This window comes from Chionomys nivalis, chromosome 18 (assembly GCF_950005125.1).
Source record: "Chionomys nivalis chromosome 18, mChiNiv1.1, whole genome shotgun sequence".
NCBI lineage: Eukaryota > Metazoa > Chordata > Mammalia > Rodentia > Cricetidae > Chionomys > Chionomys nivalis.
This window is the reverse complement of record NC_080103.1, coordinates 47,453,249-47,476,317: the sequence shown is the minus strand read 5'-3', so window position 1 is coordinate 47,476,317 and position 23,069 is coordinate 47,453,249. Positions and strand designations below refer to the sequence as shown.

At 39.1% G+C, this 23,069-nt stretch overlaps 1 protein-coding gene across 4 annotated transcripts in view; it reads left to right on the top strand.

The window, feature by feature from the left end:
* Rap1gds1 (Rap1 GTPase-GDP dissociation stimulator 1) overlaps positions 1–23,069 on the top strand; it is a 123,404-nt gene that overhangs the window by 35,950 nt on the left and 64,385 nt on the right. For all 4 annotated transcript variants that reach the window (XM_057793531.1, XM_057793530.1, XM_057793529.1 and 1 more), the window contains exon 3: positions 20,796–20,918. In XM_057793531.1, the coding sequence (XP_057649514.1) occupies positions 20,796–20,918 (123 nt within the window). The remainder of the gene's footprint in view (positions 1–20,795; positions 20,919–23,069) is intronic.

The window sequence follows — 23,069 nt, the reverse complement described above, 5'->3', positions numbered from 1 at the left end:
GGATATGTCTCATCATATTCGTAAGTTTCATGCAAAGTCAATAAAAGCAAAACTACTTTGTTTTCCTTTTTATTTATTTGATTTTAATTTTCTTGCGTGATGAATGTCTGAATATTATCACTAAGTATAAGATTGTTGAAGTGGGAAAAATAATGGAAACACTGACAATGGAGTACAGTAAGGAATGGGCTTTTGGAGTTGGGAATGGCAGTATATAGCTAATCCTAGCTGCCCGGAATCAGGCAGGGAAACCGAGTGGGAAGCCAGACTGGACTATACACCCAGACCCTTTCTCCGGAGAAAAAGAAAGGAAGTTAGCTCTTTACCTGGAGTATCCAAAGTAAGTCAATGATCAAAAACCAAGAATGGGAAACATCCAAAGTAAAGATTGCAGGAACACACGTTTATTGGGTGATTTTTATCTCATAGATACTCAGATCAGATACATGTTTTCTAACTGAATATAAGATATAATTATTTTGTTGGCTGTAAAGTAAGATCTCAATGAAAACTGCTAAGTTCAAAAGCATTATTATGCCTTATTCTTTTCCCCTTCGTTTTGAGATAGGATGTGGTCAGGGTTGGCCTCGAACTTGCCATGTAGACCAGAATAACTCTTTATTTAGCATATGATCAGACTGTCTCCCACATGCTAGATCCCAGACCTCACAGTCATGCTTGCCATATAAAGTTAAGGGACTGAACCAGGCCTTGTGTGTGCTAAGTAAGCATATACCAACTCATCTATGACTGCAGTGTGGAAGTGGTCATTATACTCTTCATAAATCAGAAAGATGAATAGTTCATATTTTCCCTCTTACTGAAAATAGATTTTTTTTTCTTATATAATATATCCTCATTAAGGTTTCCCTTATTCTACATCTTACAGCTCCTTCTGTCTCCCCTGCCACCTGGATCCACCCTTCCTCTCATTAGAAAACAAACTTCTATGGGGTAATAAAATATAATGAAACAAAACTAACACTTCAGAATTAGACAAAAACAAACAGAAAGAAAAGAGCCTGAGAAGGCAAAAGAAACACAGATCCACTTGTTTGCACACTTAGGAATCCCATAAATTAAATCCCATAAAATGCTAAACTCCAAACCATAATATATACACAAGGACTTGTAGGGTAAAAGAGAGAAGAAAAAATTAAAAAATAATAAGCTAAAATTTAAAGAAAACAAAAAGAGCCCCGGCATGACATTATGAGATAAAGAACCTCCAAAAATTCCATTGAATATCTCATAATTTTAATAATCTAAGGGTTGAATGCAAATCTCTAGGCTAGTATTTATGTGCTGTGCCATTTAATGTGAAAGATCTTTAGTTAGATTTATTTTTTTAAATAGGATAGTATTTAATCATATTCATTGCCACTTGAAAACAGTGTGCAATTCTCTCAAGAAAGCTAACTTACTCAGAGTGAAAGTTATTTCCTTTTTCTTATTCCATTTATTATTGTGCAGAATGTCATGGTCCTGCACATCAATTATTCATGTCTAGAATAAAAAGCAGTCCACTTACTCAGTGTAGGTGAACCCGTTATAATATCTGGAAATGATTCAAATGCAGATGAGTTCATTTCTTGTTACAATGCTATGGTCAAATGTTTAATACATATTATAAAGTTAGATTTAGAACATTTTTATACAGTCATATTATACTTTTATGGAGTGAATATATAAATACATAGCTCCCCATTTTCAAGTCTCACTTAGCACCATGTTTGAGGCAGCCTAAATAAATACTCTCCCCGTAAAAGGATTGAAGCTGATCATTTGATAATGGAAACTGATAGGTAAATGTTAAATTCTAATTTGTCATCAGAAATGCTATAATTGAGGCATGTTTACTATCTGGTGGAGTTATACCTCTTGCTGCTGTTGAAGAAAAATCAACTGTCATATCAAAACTGAATAATCATAAAAGAGTAAAAGGTGATGGGAAATAATCTGACTTGTTATTAGTTCATTTTAACAATTAACTCTTCAGCCTTTGAGTTTTCTCTTTTAATTATGTTACACAGCACTAGATGTAGTTGCTTTGTGTAACAGAGTGAACTAATTTTTACTGTCTTATATTCTAAATAACTCTCAAAATATGCATATAAATGTTTTTATTTCATGGATTTCCCCCCATTTTAACCATAGTTTTTTTTTTTTCTCATACAGTGTAAACTGACTTCAGTTTCCCTCCTCTCAGTTGCTCACCTTGTCTCGCATCTGGATCCACTCCCTTCCTGTCTCTCATTAGAAAAGAACAGGCTTCTAAGAGATAACAATAAAACGTTGCAAAATAAAATATAGTAAGATGAAACAACCATCATGTCAGAGTTGGACGAGTCAAGCCAACAGAAAAAGAAAAGAGCCCCAAGAGGAAGCACAGGAGTCAGAGACTCACTTGTTTACACATTCACTGCTACCTGAAAGCTATAATAGATATGCAGAGGCCCTGGTGCACAGCTCTGTCAGCTCATAGGAGCTTTGCTCAGTTGTCTTAGGGGTCCTTTTTTCCTCTGGAGATGCACTGCTTTTTACTAATGTGGTTCAAGACCTTTGCTTTATAAGTCTCATCTGGTCACTGGGCATTTGAAAGGACAGCTAATGAAGAAGTTGGCTCTCATTTTAAGTACTTAGTTATAAAATAAATTTGCTTAATTTTGTTTTGATTTCATAATGAAGCAGTTAATATAAATATCTATTAAACTCACTTGCCTGCTTGAAAATTGGAAGTTACATGGGTAGCTTGCGTTACATTTTCACTGGAAATGCGGTGGTTTACATGAGGTTGACCCTCCTGGGCACAGGTGTTTGAATGGTTGGCCCTGAGTTGATGGTGCTGTGTGGGGAGACGGTGAGACTTTGAGAATTCATCACTTTCCTAGGTCACACACTGTGCTCCTGCTTGTGATTGAAGATGTGATCTCTTAGTTTCTTGCTCCTGCCACCATGCCTGCCTCTTGCTGTCATTCGTCATCCTCACATCCCTCAGGAACCAGAAGCCCAGATAAACTTTATTCTGTAAGTTGCTGTTGGCAGTGGTGTTTTTATTATAGCAGCAGAAAAACAAACAATACAGGAGTCAGTGTCCCAGATGGACAGGTACTGCCTGAAGGTTTTCACACGTGTAATTATTTGGAGATCTTGTTAACACACAGTACCAGGACCTCTGGCTGCAAGGATTCGGATTTAGGATTTCTCAGGCTGGAGCCTATGATTTGCATCTCTAATGAGCGTTAGGAGAGTGCTGATGTGCAAATCTGTGGGTCACACTTAGAGTCACAAGATTTAAGTGTAGTTATCTTTTCAGTAGATAGAAAAGAAGGAGGCTGCCTCAGATGAGTCAAAGGAAATACTAAATGTTCTCACAATCTGTTATCCATGAATAAGATACTGACATACTGTCTAGAGGAATAGGAAAGTACTGAAATAGGCTTTTGAAGAAAAAAATTGTGAGATTTCATTAAAGTCCATAAAAGTTTTTAATGATTATATATTTATTACTACTGTTTCATATAAAATGAAAATAAAATGTTTTCATATGGGGAAGACATAACTCGTTATTTTTAATGTATGAGAACTTAGTGATATATCTAAAGAAGAAAATCATAGGAAAGCATACCTATGATGGTCCAGTTGCATAGAGAGACCCTTTATGTAAAACATTTTTTTTCTAAATAATTTCCCTCATTTGAGTATTAACAAACAAGTAAAAAGCCAGAGGTAGCATGTGCTTGTAATCCTGACCCTAGGGAGGTGGAGACTGTCCCTCCTCCTGGGTCTGCTGACTAACTGGTCCAGCTTGTTTGTCTAGCTCCAAAGCTGTGAGAGACCCGCTACAAACACACAAAAAGAAACCTGTGGATGGTGCCCGATGAAAAGAGGCTTCTGTGTGAGTAACTACACTTAAGAGCACACACAAAGCAAGGAGGCTTGAAGTTGGGATGGAGAGGAAAATCCATTAGAAGTCAGAGGGGCAGAGGGAAGAACGCATAATGGTAAATAACAGAAAGAAAAGAGCTCTTAGAAGAAACGTGATCTTGCTACAGTTCGGGGAGCAGGGGCGTGGATTTACCTGTGGTAGAATGCTTGCCTACATGTGTGAAGCCCTGGGATTAGTCCCCAGCACTACAGAAAGAAAACAGCCGAGGTATGGCAACACAACACAGCCTTTCGTCTCCCCTGAAATACCGCTAGCTGTCTTTGGGCGCTGGCCTCCCCTCATTGTTACCTAATTTTGCCATTTTGAAATGGCGCACTAACCTAGTCTCTTGTTAGTCTTCCCCTCCAGAAGTCTCAGCAGCAGCAAATAGCCTTTATGAAAAGCATCACTGGAAACTTTTCAGTTAGATTTAATTTATTATATGTGCTCACACGAGTGCCACACCATGTGTGTGGAGATGAATGAACAACTTGTATGAGTCACGGTGTGGGCCCCAGCTGTTGAATTCGGGTTGTCAAGCTTAGCACCTGCACTGCCTGGCTTTGTGCGTCAATTTGACACCAGCTCCGTCATCAGAGAGGAGGGAGCCTCAGTTGAGGGAATGCCTCGATGAGATCCAGTTGTCAGGTATTTTCTCAATTAGGGATCAGCAGGCGAGGGCCCAGTTTATGGTGGGTGGCGCCATCTCTGGGCAGTTGGTCCTGGGTTCTATGAGAAGGTGGGTTGAGTGGGCCAGGGGAAGCAAGCTAGTAAGCAGCTCCCCCTCCATGGCCTCTGCATCAGCTCCTGCCTCTAGGATGCTACCCTGTTTGAGTTTCTTTAATGATGAACAGCAATGCTGAAGCATAAGCCATTAGGTTTATTATTGCATCAACTCTTGCCTCTAGGATGCTACCCTGTTTGAGTTTCTTTAATGATGAACAGCAATGCTGAAGCATAAGCCATCAGGTTTATTAAAACTCCTTCTTCCCCAACTTTCTTTTTGGTCATGGTGTTTCATCGCAGCCATAGAAACCCTAACTAAGACAGCAGTAAATGTCTTCACCTGAGCCATCTTGCTAGCTCCCTTACCACCCCCAACCTTTGTTTTTATGAGGGGTTCTACTTGTTTTCAACAGTCCTAATACTAAAACCCCCTTTTCTGTTGTTTGTTTGTGAAAGAGTCTCTTCTTTGGGCTGAGACTGGCCTCGAACCTCTGGTCATCCTGCTTTTATCATTTTGTGTCACCGTGCCTGCTTTTAAAACATTTTTTATCAACTCCTAATCTTCCTTACAGCTTCTATTCATTTGTCCTGTTTCTAGCTCTTGGATGAATGTATGTTCATTTTTTTTTTCTAGCCAGACTTCTGTGTTGGGGAATCACTACCTCATCCCTAGTTCCCTCTGTTGAAATACTAGGTTATTGGTATAAAAAGAAAGGTGGCAGCGTGTGTTCCCAGTATATCTGTGACACACTTGCATTCTTATTTGAAAGTACGTGTTGGAAGGATAAAGGTGTTCTCTTTTCCAGGAGCATATTAAGTTCACAAGGGAAGGAATTGATGTATGCAGTTATAAAGGCTGGCAGATTTCAGTTGGCGGAGTGTGCCAGGGGTTAGAGACCCAAGGAGGAGCTCCTGTTACAGTCCAGGTGTGAAAGCAGCTAACAAAAATCTGTCTTGCTAGGGCCATCGTCATCTTCTCTCCTTGTGTCTTCAGTTGATGACATGGAGCATACTTACATTGTAGCGGGTAAATGGGCTTGACTCAACACACACCCATGTAAATGTTAATGTTACCCAAGAGCACCATCATGGAAACATCCAGAATAATGTTTGACCAAATACCTGGAAACTGCCAGTAAGCCAAATTGACAAAAAGTGATTAACTATTATAAGCAGAATATGCATTTCTATTGAAATATGAAAATGGATTATGTGGTATAATTGATGTGTTTTGGAATAATTGCGAGGGAAGAATGCCATGAGAGTGATAACTTTATATACAAAACAATCTGTAATTGATTTTTACTGAGAATTATCCTGACCTACTTTTCAATACTTACTGTTAAATCCCAAAATGAGGTTCCAAAAGGCAGGGTGATTTTTTTTTTTTAAGTGGGAACATATGGACTCAGCATCTAGATTTTAGCACACAGTGTTCTTTGAGGTGAATTTATTTTAGATGCTTGTAATTTTCTCTTCCCATAGTTGAATGTTCCATATCTTTCCATTATACTAAAGGAGCAAACAGAATATTTTCCTTTGACTCATAATAACTTACTCATGGAGTGATTATCTTTCCTTTGTGCTGTGTATATGTGGGAAGGAGAGGATAAAAGCAAGGCAGTTTTCTACAGTGATTTCTGAAGGCTTAAAGAATATTTTTGCATATGTTTGCACTTGAAAAAATATGATCTAAGACCCGATCACTGTAATGCAATCTAAAAAAGTTAGTGCCTGTGTGAGCTAATGACTAGTAATTCAGTGAAACTTCTCTTCTTGACTTCAGAATCCTTAATGAGCTTGCTAGTATATGCAAGGCCCTAGGCACCGGGGGGAAAAATTGATTAGAGAATTTCTAAAGTATGATAATTTCTTTATGAGTTCAGTGAGAAATAATTACATAATTATAGCGACATCAATAAAGGTAGCTCATTTACTTGATTTTTATTACTCCCTCCTGTAACAATTTATATATTACTCTATTCAAGTATATGTCAGTATGTATTCATTATTTTGTGTTCCTTTTTCATTTCTTTAATTGTAAATACTCAAAGGCATGGATACAGTTCTTTTTATATACCACTAATTGTGTACCACAATATAGTAGTTGGTAATTACCTTAGAGAAATCGGTAGTCTCAATAGATAAGTAATATTTATTTATTGTTTATTGAAACAATTCTCAGTACATAGCCTTTGCTGACTGGAACTCTGCTCTCTAGCCCAGGCTGGACTTAGATTCTCTACCTCCCTGCCTTAGCCTCTACTTTGCTGAGATTACAGTTGTGTGTCACCATGCTCTGCTCAAGATACTTCATTTCATTTGTTTTGTTTTTTAGACAAGGTCTCATGTGTTCCAGGCTGGGCTAGAACATGTTATATAGCCAAAGATGACCTTGAGCTTCCCGTTCCTGTGCCTCCACTTCTAGAGGAATGGAATTATAAGCACGTTGCTACCATACCCTGTCTCTGCAGTGCTGGGGATCAAACCCAGGGCCTCCTGCATGCTGGGCAAGCACTCTGCCAACTGAGATTGGATTTTTGTTGTTTTCTTGCTTTTGAGATAGGGTATTTATTATGTAGCTCTGGCTGACCTGTAACTCACTAAATAGACTGTGCTAACCCTAAACTCACAGAAATCTGCCTTCCTCTGCCTCCCTTGTGTTGAGATAAAAGGTGCCAGCTGCCTGTATTGCTAATAGCACTGATTGCAAAACCCTGCACAAAGAGTTGGATTCAACTCACGATTTTAAGAATTTTAAAATTCACAGATTTAAGAGTCATTATTACAGAAGGAATGACATGTTACCTGTGTCATTTTCTTCATGTCTTGGACAATGCCAGCTTTGCCTTTTACCACTTTGATACAGATGGTCATAGCACTGGCCAGCTGCTGGGGAAGAAATCACCTGGTACGGAATGCTGCCATTCCAGATTAGGGGCTCTCACTCTGTTTTAATCAGTCTTTGTGTCGCTCTGACAGCATTCCTGCCTTAAGGGAGGAAGGGAACATTTTGGCTTACAGTGGCAGATGTGTCTGTATATAGGTGTTGAGTTCTGAAGCCATGGTAAGCGTAAACACAGTGGCAGGAACGTGTGGCAGAAAGCAGCTCACCTGGTGGAAGTCAAGGGGCAGGGCAGTTGCCTCTGCGGGCAGCCCCCACCCCTGTCCTATTTAGGCCTCTACCTTGTCAGATGGGACCACCTCTGAATGGTCAGTTCAGGTCCTATCTGGAAATGTCCTCCCAAGTACACAGAGAGATGTGCTTCTCTAGTCTCATAGACACGTCTCAATCCAGTCAAATGATGGATTACCCATTTCAGTTTTTTACATATTCCCTGCAGAGTAGTAGTCTTTTCTACTTAGAATATGTGCTGTTGTCCTTACCAACTCACCTGGTGGCTGGCCAGCTGGCTAAGTGGGGAAAGGACTTGCTGTGTAAACATGAGGACCTGAGATCAGGCTGCCAGCAGCCATGTAAAAAGGTAGGTATTGTAGTGAAGACCCTGTCTCAAAAACTAGTGTGGAAGTATGACAGGGTAGCTCGGGGGGAAAGGGGCTTGCACCTAAGCCTAATGATACTAGTTCAGTTCCCAGAACCCACCTGGTGGAGAGCGAGAATCCACTCCCTCAGAGTTGCTCTCTGATCTCATGTGTGTTACGACAGTGCATGCACACTTACAATAACAATGAATGCAAACCTTGTTTTAGATAATAAGGTGGTGAAGCAATGGAGGAAGACATTCTGACGTCAGCCGCTGGCTTCCTGAAATGTCCTCATGGACAAGCATACTACACACCCCTCATATCAGAAATTGGCTTACACAGGAATTGTCTGTGATGTTTATGACATTCTGATAGCTTCCCTCTGTATGTCATACATAAACCTCCAAGGTCATGTGAATCACATTAAATAATTTTTAAAATTATATCTAATGTTCTGATGGTGGCTTATATTCTCTATCTTACATTTTCACCGTAAGAGGGACTTAGTAAAAATACTTTTTCCCCACTCCCATGTCGGACATCTGGAAAACAATTACAATGTTGTGTGTATCTAGTGCTGGGAATAAACAGGGAGAAGGAATAATGAATTTAAAATATAGTTCACTTCAGGTAGATGAAAAGAACATCTCAAACAATGGAAGGGTGGATACAGAAAACCACAGTGGGAAAACCTGGTCCAGTAAGAAACTTAGAAGATGGCCTGGCCAGCAAAAGGTGCAAGGTGGCCAGGAATTGGAAGCTGGGAGTGGTCTAGGAGATCAGATTATGAAAAGACTTTTAACCATGCTGGCTGTTGTAAAAATGTCCTAGACAAATGCTAAGATGTGGAAGTAAAATTGAGTAGAACCTGGTGACAGTTTGAGGGCAGATTGGATGATGGCCACAAGGAAGGGAATGGCATCCTGGGCGTGATGGGTCATCAAAGCAGCTGTCAGAATTGCATCCTTAAAGTCAGGAAATGTTGCGAAGGCATGTTTTAAACCATTTGTGTGATCCAGAATTTGTGTAGACCCTTCAGAGTGGACCCGCTTTGTAGCAGAAAGCAGAAGGAAGAGACAAGGTTCAAGATGATAGAATACCAGTGATGAGAATACAGCAAGCACAATGTCCTAGCTGCATAGTGAGAAAAGCCAGGAGACCAACTCTCTTGGGCTTTTTAAAAACTACATTTATTTATTTTGTGTTCAGATATTTGTCCTCCATGGCACACATGTAGAGGTCAGAGGGCAACTTTTAGGGGTTCTTTCTCTTTTTACTCACTGTATAGTACGTGTAGATGGAACTCAGGTTTCAGGTGTGGCAGCAAGTGTCTTTGCCCATTGCTCCATCTTGCCAGCCTATTCCAGGTGCTTTTAAGTTATAAAAAAGCAACTCAGTTTCCATCCAGTATGTCTTGGGTTAATAAGTGAAGAAAGTAGAGTTTAGGATGTCTTCCTGGAAGTACTTAGAGGCCTGTCTAGAGCAGAATTAGGTGAAAAGTAAAGAAGAGATGGTTGGGTTTGGGAATATCTAGGTTCTTCCTAACAATCTTGGAAAAACTATGGTGGCACAATTAAAAAGTATTCTGAAAAGCTAATCAAAGCCACCCCATATGCTCCTATGTGTAGTGTGGTGGTCTGAAGTAGGTTTTTCTGTTTAGTTTAATGGTAGCAGATTTGTTACTGTATGAAGCACAATAAATTAAAGCTCAGAGAAGTTGGGATTCAACCTAATGTGAAAAGCAAAGTGGCTAGCCACTGGCTCTTACCTCTACTTCAGTTTGAAATGGAGATCCTGACTTTAGGAATCTCAGAATGAGACTGAGAGCTGTTTTCTCCCATTTTATAATCCTATCTAGTTCTGGGATTAAAGGTGTGTGTTACCACTGCCTGGTCCATAAGGCTAACCAGCGGGGCTCTTTTATTCTCTGATCTTCAGGCAAGTTTTATTTATTAAAATACAAATGAAATGCCACTACATTTCCCCTTTTTGTCTAAAATCAAAAAGCTATAACATAAGAAAACTATGTACAGTAAGTACAATGACTATATACAGTATATACAGGCAATAAATACATCAACAATGTCTAATCCATTTGCATTTGACAAATTTAGAGAAAATACTCCATATCTACCCTATCTTGGTGAGTTCAAAGTCTTGTATTTAATTTAGTTTCTATCATAGCTTGCTTTTTGCATCAGGTGACTATAACTTTAACTCCCTCAGAGACCCAAGAAGTAAGTAATATTAACTGATTAAGCAGGAAGTGCAAGAAAGTGGTTTCCAAAAAAATGTGAGAAATGACAGAAACAGCTGGCTGCCTGGACAGTCACCCCAAGTTCCTCTGCAACAATAGGGCATCCATCTTGGGTCTACAGGCCTAGCAGACAGACTTTTCTGTGATGCAGAATATTTTAAGTCCTGCTTATCCAATTAGGACAGCATACCATCAGCAGTCAAGGCAGGGGCATTTTCTTGCCCAGTGGTTTTACTTTTGCCACAAAGAAAGTAAACTCCATGTGGAGTTTCCTCAATGACCAATATCTTTTCCAAGTAGATTGGTGCTGCCAGGAGCAGACATATATCATTGTCATAAAAAAGAAGAACCCAGGTTATTAAAACATCTTAAATAGCGTATTCTGTCGATCTCTAAAGTGTTTGAAGATGACCTGTTTATCTAAAATATATTTTTGTTTGACCTTGAAAACATACCTAATGTGATTGCAAGTCCGAGAGGTAGCTGTATCATTCAGTCTATGAATCATGGCAAAGTACAGGATTTATTTCAGATCCTAGCTAGAGTACTGTGAGGCTGGATCATCGCAGCTAGCCACCCCAAAAGTGTTCTGAGCAGTTCATGGCCCAAAGCTGATCTTTAAATGATGCTATCAGCTAAATGGCATGAAATGAACCAGATAGAATCATGGTTGTGGGGCCCCATCTTCTGCCTGGAGACTTCAAAGATTACTATAGGAAAACTTATTGTTCACTGTGGAAAGCTTAAGCATTATTTATATCAAAACAGAAAGTTTGAATTTCAATAGACATATATTCAAAAGAAAGGTACTATAGAAATGAAAATATGTGTAGGAAGAAGTAAAAATTTTGAAAGCAGAGTTTTGATAACCTTAGTCCCTAGATTTTATCTTCCTTCTGTCCCATACCAGATGGCTCCTGACATAAGACAGAAATTCTGAATTTTTCTTTTAACATCATGCTTGGATTTAGAGGAGAGCCCCAACTCCAAAGCCAGCTTTGATTTTTTAAGTGAATTGCGACTGCCATTATACTGAAAAGTAGGAAGATGTGTATGTTTATGTAGTGAAATTTTACCCTGCTAAGAGTATTGGTATCATAAGTCAGATTTCTCTTTGTTTGACTCTTCCTGGATAGCTATCTTTTCATCTAGAAGTCCAAGGTGTCTCGACTTTTCAGAGATGGGTATTTTCCTGCAAAGACAAGAACAGAATTTTGCCCCAACCCTTATGAAGTTTCCTTATAGGATTGTCACATCTGTGGATAGCTGTCATTTCTGCTTATCAGGAGGTTTCTCCTTTGCAAATCAAATCTTGATTATTTTGATGGTATCCATAGCTTTTCTTTTTCTGTGGAAACAAGAACAAAGTCCTTCTCCAATGTAACCCATTTCCTGATTTCTATTCTGAGGTCAAGAAATCCTTGAAATACATAGGCTGATTTAATTCAGAAGTTTTTTCTATTGTCCAGTGTCTCTCTATAGCTATTGCTCCTTTCTCATTAAGAAATTAAGCATTAAGAAAATTCAGGGTTAATAAAGCATTATGTAATCTATTTCTGGATGCCTTTTTCATTCCTTTCTATTTGTTTAACATATCCTTTATAGTTCAGTTTGATCTTTCTGTAACTGCATGCCCTGTAGGATTTTTTGGTACACATGTAATATGTGCTATATTATAATAAGCAAAAACCTCTTTCATTTTCATAGAAACATATGCTGGAATATTGACTGTATTTGTGCCATAATTTTCAGTAAATGTGTGATTATTGAATCAGCCTTTTCTGAACTCAAAGCAGTTGCCCATTGAAAACCTGAATAGGAGGTTCCTGATGATAATTACGGGTTGCCTCATTTGTCTTCCTTTTGCTCTACACTCATTGGTCTATTGTAGGCCTTTGCCGTATCTTCTACATAACCCAGAAGTTTGGGGCCTTCTATGTGGATGATTCCCAGAATAAACATTATTTCTTGGAACATCCTGTCTACACTCCCTTCTCAGATGGCTTATTCTACCACAATTAAAGCGTTTGGTATTTTGATGTCTTTCATACATTTAGAAATCACTTCTATCCAAGCCTCAGTATTGTAGTCTAAGGACTCAACGTTGGCTGTGTGTAGGATCCATTTGTCCACTGGTGTTGATCTTATCTTTAAGGGCCCAAGTGTCTCTTTGCATTCTAAGTTACCATTTTCAAAAGCCAGAGATTCAATGAGTACTTGTCTAGCTTCTGGATCTGCTACCTACCCCTCTTTCTACAGCTTTAGTTAATCTTTGCAAAAAGTCACTAAATGGTTCTCTTGGGCCTTGTATAACTTTAGTATTTGATTCAATTCTTTTTCTTAGTTCTTGAATCTTGTCCCATGCATTCAAGGATGCTGTACTGCATAGGGGCAAGATGTGTTTATTGTATGTAGCATGACTATCAGGATCAGCATAAGAGCCCTTACCAAGAATTTTGAATTGGGAGGCCTCAGAAGCTCTGACTGTACCTTGATGTTCAAGGACCTTAGCCTCCTCTCTTTAACAACTCTTCCACTGAAGGTGTGGACCATGATCTAGTGCAGCTGAGACTAGTTGAAGTCATTCATGTGGAGTAACTTTATTTCTTGAAGCCCATGTATTTTCCAGATTCCTCACATATGGTGAATGCATGTCATGAGATACTACTGTTTGCTTAATATCTTTTAGATCTTTCATACATATAGGCTCCCATTTACATTCTGCATATCCTTTTAGGTATTGAGTGATTGCTGGCTTTTCAGTGGTAATAAAAGGATAAGTAGCTAAAACTCTTGATAAGTCATCTCTGACTCTGAGAGGTACTGGTGATGCTAAGTCTTTACTATTGTCTTTTGCCTGTACCTTGCTTATCAGTTCTGATAATTTCCTCAGTCAATTCAAATCTTTTTATCACTGTTTTTTGTAAGGTTTGAATCTCTTGACTTGTGAATATTCCTAATGATTTCATCAAATCAATTTCTGGTTCTCATCCTGTACATGTGACCCTAAGTTTTCAAATTTTTCCATTAATGATATCTTCTCATCCTTACAGATTATTTGGATGGCATGTAGATTGCCTTCCAGGAGGGATGTTCTATATGTTAGCTTGTCATAACTTCTTAACAGGTTTTTGATTTTCAATTTCAACAGTATGAATCCTTTCAGATAATCTCTCAGTACCATTTTGTAAGGTTTCATTAACCCATTGACATGGAGTAAATTTTGCCTGTCAAATTAAGGTTATCATTTTCAATGGTATGAATCCTTTCAGTCAACTTCTCATTACTAGTCTGTGAAGTCTATCATTTCTAAAAGTTTGTCATTCTTGACTCTGTTATCAAACCATTTCTTTAAAGATATGAATTATCAAGCTGATAGCTGTTATGGTTTAGAAGATATAAGTCCTAAGAGTCCCAAGTAAGTCATATATCTTTCCTAGAATTTCATCCATAATAGAAACAAAAAGGTTATTAAATTGTTGGATGGGAATATTATCTGTCATTATCTTAGGAGTGGTTTACAAATTGCAATCTATATCTATATCTACATCTATATCTATATAGTTAGCAAATAACTTACCTCTATTAAAATTTTGGTTTAGTTGAGACTTTTAAGGTGTAATAACAATGTGGGCCAGAAAAACGTGTGGATTTTCTATGCAGATGGAATTTTGTTAAAGAGATGCTGGATGGAATTTTGTTAAAGAGATGCTAGTCAGGACAGCCGTGCAGCACTTGAATACTGTTTGCAGAAGTCAGGAATCTGTAGTAGCCACATGGGAGCTGCATACACATAGGACTGGGTGCAAGCCGAGGGACCACAGGAGCCACAGGAAGCTGTGGAGGGCTGTGGGAATCTGTGTCGGTGCCCTGTGGGGTGGCAGCAAGGACGGGCAGGGCAGGAGAAGAAGCTAAGCCAGGGCTGGTGGGAGCTGGGAACGTTAGTGCTTCTCCTGATCCCATGTGGCTAAGTTTGGGTTCCAGTTCCTAGAGCTGGAATTCTAATCCCAACTCTGGCCTGGGCGCTAAAAAGCCTCAGGCAAACAGCTTTTTTGTAAATTTGTGTCCCAAAAGTTGACCATCAATTGAAGCATGATTAATAAAATCTCAGAGAAAGAAATCGGGGTTTACCTGAAGATCCAAAAAGCAAAGTAGCCTGCCACTGGCTCTTACCTCTACATCTATGCAAAATGGCCATTCTGGCTCCAGGAATCTCAGAATGAGACTGAGACTGAGAGCTGTCTCCTCCCGTTTTATAATCCTCTCTAGGGCTGGGATTAAAGTCATGCACCACTGGAATTAAAGGTGTGTGTTACCACTGCCTGTTCTGTAAAGCTGACTAGTGGAACTGTTTTACTCTCTGATCATCAGGCAAGTTTTATTTATTAAAATACAAATGAAATGCCTGTACAACTGTAACCACAATCTCAACAGCATATTTAGATTATATATATTTGATCTTGTCTCTTCTCGAAATGGTGAGGCTCACTTGTCTTATTAGATATATACAGCTGTCAGCATTTTACCAAGTGATTCTTTGGCCACACTAAAATTAGTTGTTTTTAATATTCAGATGGCTATAATTTACATTATTTTTTATCCACCCTCTCTTCTTTATTTTGTTAGTTCCCTATAGTTAGTTCCCCTAGACCATTTTTGCTTTGTATAACATACATAACTATAAAGATCTAAGAACCACAAATGAGAGGAAACATGGTATTTGTCTTTATGAATGTGGCATAATTCACATAATATAGTCATCTACAGCTGTATCCATTTTCCAACAAGTGACATGACATTCTTTATGGGTGAGAAACACATTCCATTGTGTATGTATGCCACATTTTCTTAATCCATTCCTTTGGTGTTAGACACCTTCTGGGTTGGTCTGCAGCAGCTGTTACAAATGGTACCGTGGTAAGCATTAATTAGTGTGCAGGTATTCCATGATGGGCTAGGTTGCTGTCTTTCCAGTCAACACCCCAGGCTTACAGGTAGCTGGACCAAATGAACATCTGTCTTGAGATTTTTGCGGGGGGGGGGCATCCATACTGACTTACACATTCCCACCAGGTGTGTATGAATGTTCCTTTTCACCCGTGTCCATTCCAGTATTCCAGCATCTTTTTTGTTGTCTCCTTAAATAACGTATGCCCTTCTGACTGGGCTGAGGCAGAATTAGTGTAGTTTTGATTTGTATTTCTCTGATAGTAGGTAGATTGGACTTTTTCATATATTTATCGCCCATTTTCTCTGCTTTTCTCTTTTGTGTGTGTGTGTGTATGTGTATGCATGCACACACACGTTATACTTGCATGTGGAGGCTGGAGACAGACACTGGGTGATTTCTCTTGATTGTCCATCACTTTATATTAAGGCAGACTTTGCTGATCCTGAGCTCACCTATTCTGGTTGCTGGTGTGGGATGCCCTCTTTATGTTGTGAATATGTTTTATTGCCATTGGTTAATAAAGAAGTGCTTTGGCCTATGGCAGGACAGAATATTGCTAAGTGGGAAAGACAATGCAGAGAACAAGAAGGTAGAGTCGAGGGAGATACAAACAGCTGCCATAGAAGCAAATAGAAATTGGTTAAGTTGTAAGAACTAGTTAATAATAAGCCTGAGTGAATAGGCCAAACAGTATGCAATTAATATTAAGCCTCTGAGTGACTATTTTAAAAGAGGCTTTGGGACCAGCTGGGATGAGAAACCTCCAGTTGCGGGTTGCCATCCCTGCCCTGCTTGTTTGAACGTTTTGGAGACCTGATCCAGTCCCAGTGCTTAGCATCAAGTGTTTAATCTACTGAGCAGTTTCCCTAGCCCGTTATTGAGTGTTTTGTTTTTAATTTTATTGTTTGAAAACTATTGTTCATTTCATTCATCCATGTATTGATTTGGCTGTTTCATTTCTTGGTTAGTTTTGTAAGTTCTTTGTATATTTTACATATTAACAGTCTGTTGTATGTATAGTGAGCAAAATTTTCTGTGGGATCAGGACCAAGCAGGTCCCTCAAGGACTCAAGTTCCAGGGATGCCCAAGGCTGTCTGTACACCTTAATGTCTAACATGGATGGGCGTTGAGGGTACCATGGGTGCAACAGGTCAAGGACCCTCCTCCTAGCTCTGCTCTCACACTGGGCCAACCAGTGTTTTCTGTGTCTGTCCCACCTGCTACCACCTATAGCACGAATTCTAATTGGTATTAATAATAAAAACCCAGATTCAGTTGTAAAGGTTAATGCTGAAGATCAGAGAAGCAGAGCATCAGCCGCTAGAGAGTTCTTTTACCTCTACCAGTGTTCAGACCAAAAGGGCGATCCTGTCCTCAGACTGCTTCTCCAGACTGCATTTGTTTCCATGGACCTCAGACTGCTCTGAACTTCTGCTTCCTTTGTCCTTATATTCCCCCCTCTGCCCAGCCATATCACTCCAGTTTGCACCTCCCTAGTGCTGGGATTAAAGGTGTGGGATCCCAAGTGCTGTGATTATCCAAAGGTAGGCTGTGTTTCTTTTTTAGACAATTCAATTTTGTGTAACCCAGAGTGGCCTTGAACTTCCTCTGCCTCTGTTTCCCAATTCCTGGGATTAAAATTGTATGCCACTAGTGGCTTATCTCTGCACTCTGATCTTCAGGCAAGCTTAAAATACAAATAAAATACCACTACACCCACCCCATCCCCAACTATGTTTGCCTCTGTGTCTCCTAAACCACACCATGGCTGAGGACCCAGATATCACCCCTTACATATAGCATCCTTGTTTACATCTTAAGTGATAAGAACATTTATCTCTTTTTTAACTTTTCTCAAAATTATGGTAATATCAATGTTTAGTGATTTATCTTAAAAAACAAAGTTTTCTGTGTTCCTTGTGAATTTTTTTTTTTTTTTTGGTTTCCCCTGTACAGGAGTAAATATCATCTCATCACTGACTTATCGTAGTGTGTGATACTATTTCCTTCAGTTCTTGAATTACTCACTTTTAGATCCCTTGTTAGGAAGTTTCTTGAGAAGCAGAATATAATCTTGTTAAGCTCACTCTAAATATTGCTAAATTGAGAACTTTAAGGAGTCCTGCAGATGGCAGATTTCTATAGCTTTGTTTACTTCCTATTTTCCTTCAGAGTATCTGACGGTAGAGTGCAGATGGATCTTTATCTGGAAATGCTTCTTTGTTGTTAATGTAGCCAATCGCTGTGAGTCCGGAATGAGGAAATCCATTTCTTCAGTAGTTCTTTCCCCTTTGAGCTAGGCAGTATAGTTATGGACTCTGTTGTTAGCACAGTTTCTCATGGTGTTTACTTACAGATAAATGCCTTTTGTCCCGTTACCCTACCGCTGCCAATCTTCAGCAGTCTTTTTTTTTTTTTTTACCTAATTAGTGATAATTTTAAAGAGTCAGAACAGTGATGATTTCCAACTGCAGCTTCGACCACAGCTTATGTTACCCCTAGGATGGAAATAATAAGACTGTCAAGTTATCTGCTGTAGTTTTATAGAGTGAGTCTTACAGCTTAATCATTTATCAAAACCCGTTTCTATAGTTAAATAAGTGGGCTTTTTGTTCTATTACTTCTTCATACTTTTTTTCCATGAGAGAAAGAATCTACTCTACATAGTACTTGGTTACATAAAGACAATAGTGTGAACACTATTTCCAAATTCTTGATTTCTTTCTCATACAGCTATTCTGCCACTTACTTGGGTCGTGGTTGTGGGAGGTTGTGTCACAGCGAGAGGCTTGCACTGTTTAGTCATGTCTTTCCCATGTCCTGACACTCAGCTCGGGTACTCACATAATCTTTACATTAGAGTTAAAATGAACCATGCATGGATAACGTGCAGTCAACATTTGCCTCCATGCACTTGTGCCTGGGCATCCAGTCTGGATGCTGTCAGAGGCCAGATGCCTGCTGTCAGCCCGGCTTGAACAGATGGTGGGCTAGGCCCCCGGGGCTGCCTGACCCTGTGTTTTCAGCTGTAGATCCTCCAGCAGTTGTCAGAAGACAGCACTGTAACATGGTAAAATCACTTCACCGCTCTCTGGCCTGGTGGAGGTGTGTGTATGTGTCTGTCTGTCTTTCTGTCTGCACATACACATAATAGATTTAGGTGTCAGGTTTTCTGGTGGTATCTTAAAACTTACACTCTTGTTGAAGATGCAAAATGAAAACATATACTGGAAGAATTGTGCTCCTTTAACTCAGAATCCCGGGTACGTGAGGAACACATGAAATAAGAGTTTCTAATTGATTAAAAATAATATTTGATAGGAGCTGGAGTTGTAGCTTAATAGTAGAGTCTTTGCATATGAAAAGCTCTGGGTTTGGGTCCCATGTAGCAAAAGCAGAACGTGTGTATGTGTACAATCATATTAACACATACATAATTTAACCCAAAATATAAAATACCTAGTAGATTAATATGTACACTTTTTGTTCTTTTGTTGTTATAGGTGATAATCCTTATTTCTCTGTCCAGAATAAAGTTTTAGAGCTCCCCGATAGATCGGAACCTACAGTTTGAAAAACACTATTTAGGGACTGGTAAGGTGGCTCAGTGGGTAAATGTGCTTGCCACCAAGCCTGACGACCTAGCCTTAATCCCTGGAACTCTCAAGGGGGAAAGAGGACTGACCTCCAGTAAGTTCACCTCTGATCTCCACACACACACATAAATTAGTAAATGTAAGTGTCTTGAAAGCCAAAAAAAGCCCACTAATGTTAAGTGTTAGTACCTTCAGCAGTTATTTGAGTAAGAATGATTTTCCTACTCTGTCTTTTATGAAATTCTTGGTATTTTCTATTACTTATCTGTTCAAAGATCTATAGGAAAAAAACATAGTCAACCTTTATTTGGCAATTCTAATCATTTCTCATTGCATATAATCAAATATAATGTTTAGGGGAGTTTCTTTATTTCTGTCATCTAGATAACCCTATTGCCTTTTGGTTTAATAGATTATTTCAATGATTGGTACATGAAGGAGCTTGTTTTTGCTTCTCTGTTTCTTTGTTCTTTTTTTTATTCTGTGTGTCTTTCACATATTGTATTTTGATCCCATTCATTCCCTGTGCCTTTGAATCTGCTCTCTGCCCCCACCCCCTACAAACAAAACAAAACAAAATTGAAGAAAAAGGAAGAAAATGAAAAAAAAAATAGGGACAAAATTAAAAAGTGTCATCATGAAAGCTACAGTGCCACCCAACAAGCCACACCCTGCACCCCCTTGTCCATGCATCTCTGCTTGCAAGTGTCATTGCAAAGAGTCATTGGTCTGGTTCGAGGCCCCTGCTCGCCACTGCACAGTCCACGCTGGGCCCCCACTAGGAATCTTCATTATCACCCCACTGCTGCCCAAAGTTGTGGAGATCCTGCAGCTTTGGGTCTACGGGTCAGGTCCCTTCCCATGCTCCAACAGATCATACACGGTGTGGATGTTGGCACATCATGTCATAACCCTGGGTCTGGGCCTGGCTGTAGGGTTGATCTTCAAGATGGACAATGAAGACAGCTCTCCCGTGGTCACAGTTTCAGGGCTGACCCACCCACACCTGCTTACAAGGTTGGCTTTATTGTGCTGCCCTGCAGAGGTGTGGGCCTGCTCTCTCGAGTGCTGCAGCTGATGGGGTCAGGGATGGCTCTCCCACTCTCATGACTACAGGGCCAGTTCTCCCACTGCCTCCAGTGTTGATAGGCAGGAGAGGGGAGTATTTCTTCACGTCCCAGGTTGCCATAAGACAGATTGGCAATGGGGCCAACTCTTCCATGGTCACAATTTTGGGTTGTTTTTCATTTAGGGTTCTTTAGGGAAAGCAGCCAGGAGCATTTGAATCTCTGTATCACCTAGCCAAGTTTTGAATATCATGGAGATTATTTCATATTTCTTTATATTAATAGTGATTCTAATGAATTATATTAAAAATGTGGTCATCATATGGAACTATGTAATCTTAGCTATCGTTCAGTACATAAAAATTATATGAGGTATAGGTTTTACTCATAATTGCTATCTTCAAGTTACTATACCTTTATAGGGAACCATAAAAAATACATAAAATTATATTAGTGTAGCTCTAAGAATTTACAGAGATGTAGAAAAAGCATTCCTGTTTTAAATTGATACCGTTGAAACTAACACTCAAACTAAGACAGAGTACGAAAGCTCCCATTGTAGTCTGACGAGAGGTAGACAAAATGGTGCTGTAGTGTGTTCTGAAGATGAAAGCAGAGTACAATCAGCGCATACAGCAAAGCCATTAATGTAAATGGTTTGAGGTGTAGCAAACCAGCTTTTATTATGGATAAGGAAAGTTCTTGAGTAATTTATTTTCGTTTAAATAGTTCATGTTTGCATTACAGAATTTCATGGAAGCCCCCCTCTTCTTTCTCTTTCAGACACAGAAACAAGTGAAAAAATACAAGGAAGTGGAATACTCGAGTTATTTGCAAATCTGTTGACGCCACAGTCTTCCTGCACAGCCAAAGTAGCCAACATCATAGCAGAAGTAGCCAAAAACGGTGAGGTTTTCATCCAGAATTTTTCCACTCGGAACATCTTCAGTTTTACGCCTTGCTTGTCAGTATGTTTTACTGTGTTTTGATTTCATAGAGTAGACTTTTTCTCCTTCTTTCTTTGACTTTATGTTACTGTTGTAGATGACTCTCGCGGTTATTTTCTTTGTATGTTCGCACTTATTCAGAGTAGAATAAAGGGAAGCTACTATTGGTCTCCATTGTTCTCCCATCCCTTCTTAGATTAGGTCTGAGAGGTTTGTGTCACTTGCTTGTCCATCTCATCGCAGGAAGCTGGGTTTTCTGCTCTGTGTTGGTTGCTGGTGTACCCACAGAGCCTACAGCAGAAGCTGGGTTTTCTGCTCTGTGTTGGTTGCTGGTGTACCCATAGAGCCTACTGCTCCCCCCCCCGCCCTTCAGTTTTGCATGTTTTCAGCTGACAATTGATAGCAACAGTACAGTTGCGATGTATGGAAAACAGATATTCTGTTTTCCACTCTTGCTATCATAGAAAACAATTATGTTTTCAGTTCTCTACTGAAAGCCCTTTGGGGAAGAAAAATGATAATATAAATTATATAATACTCAATTCATCGAATTGTGTGTTATATATATACAATGACAGATTCCTTGGAAGAAATATTCCAGGAGCATGTTACATAATTTTAATTTAATCAGTTTTGGCAAACACCAAACAAATAAGTAAAGCAACCTTTAAGCATAAGGGAGACTCTCATAGTTATAATAATATTTAGTATGTTTCAGTTGGACAGAATTTGGTATTATGCCTTTTATTCTAATATGGTTTTTTTTTAGATCAATACTTTTCACAGGAAATTTAAAAATTTCTGATTTCATTTGAGTAATTACCATGCTAATTGATTTTGCAAAGAACTATTGTTTGGGCTGGGAAAACAATGTACATTTATGTAAATTACCAAAATGGAACTGGCACAAAATACTTCCCTTATTTAAAGCTCATCAAAATGCCTTTCAAGTGTCAGTGAGCATCTGTATTGGTAAATCATATTGATTGTTTACCAAAAACTGGTTCTCTATGATTTATGCCATCATCTAAGATACTGACCTGGCTTGAAAAGGGAGCCTCCCAAGATGCTGTTTGTTAACTTAAATCAACCTTTTTTATACAAAGCAGCTTGGGTTTTTAAGATAAGTAATTTATTTTTAATCTCATCAGAGTCCCAGTGTAGATTTTGAGAATTCAGAAGACAGGCTTCATTTTGCTCATAAGTCCTCTTTTTTCTTATAGCATGCATTCTGTATACTCATGGCAGTTCTGCTAGCAGAGGTTTCCTCTAAGGTGCCGTGGAGGCTGCTGGCTGAGTCCTAAGGACAGAGCAGAATGCTGAGCGTTCACACTCTCAGTCAGGCTAATGAAAGGTGTATTCCTCTACTAGTGAGAATAATGGGCATATTTGCATGTTTATTGCTCAATAACCTCATTGTTTTTTTAATGAGTGGCTGAGAAAATGGAGTAGACTTTTACTCAAAGTCTTTTTTAACATTGCTTTAGAACACAACAGCATATTCATTGAGTTTATATTTCTTAATAGAAACTTGACAATAAGAAAAGATTATCATATGAACCGTAGAAAAATGAGGTTAGAGGTGGTTTTTCATGGCTATGCAGATTATGTAACTACACGGAAGAACTATTAGCATATAACCCAGGTTCAGATTCAGCTTAAATGTGCTTAAATTTTATTTGCATATAAAAGAATGTGAATATTGATAGACTCAACCGTGTTCAAAATTCAATGAGACATTCAAGCTTGATGTGGAGTATAGTTATAATTATAGTACTAGACATTTAGACCTTTTAAATAAATTATTCCAGTATATGATAGACTTAAAGCTGATGTGAGGCAATGGAGAAATAAGCAAGGCAGAGATAATCTATGAGTATTTCCTTCCTTTAAAGTTGGACTTGTGCCTGGGTAGATTGCTCACCATGTGAAGTATAGGCTGCACAAGTGTGAGCATCAGAGTCCAGGCCCCTGGAACCTGTCTGAAAACTAGGCTAATGTGTTAGTTGCCAGCAATCCCAGCATTCCAGGGGCAGAGATGGGATTCCCAGAGCATCCTAGCTAACTAGACTAGCCAGAACCAGTGAAATCCAGGTTCTGTGAGACCCAG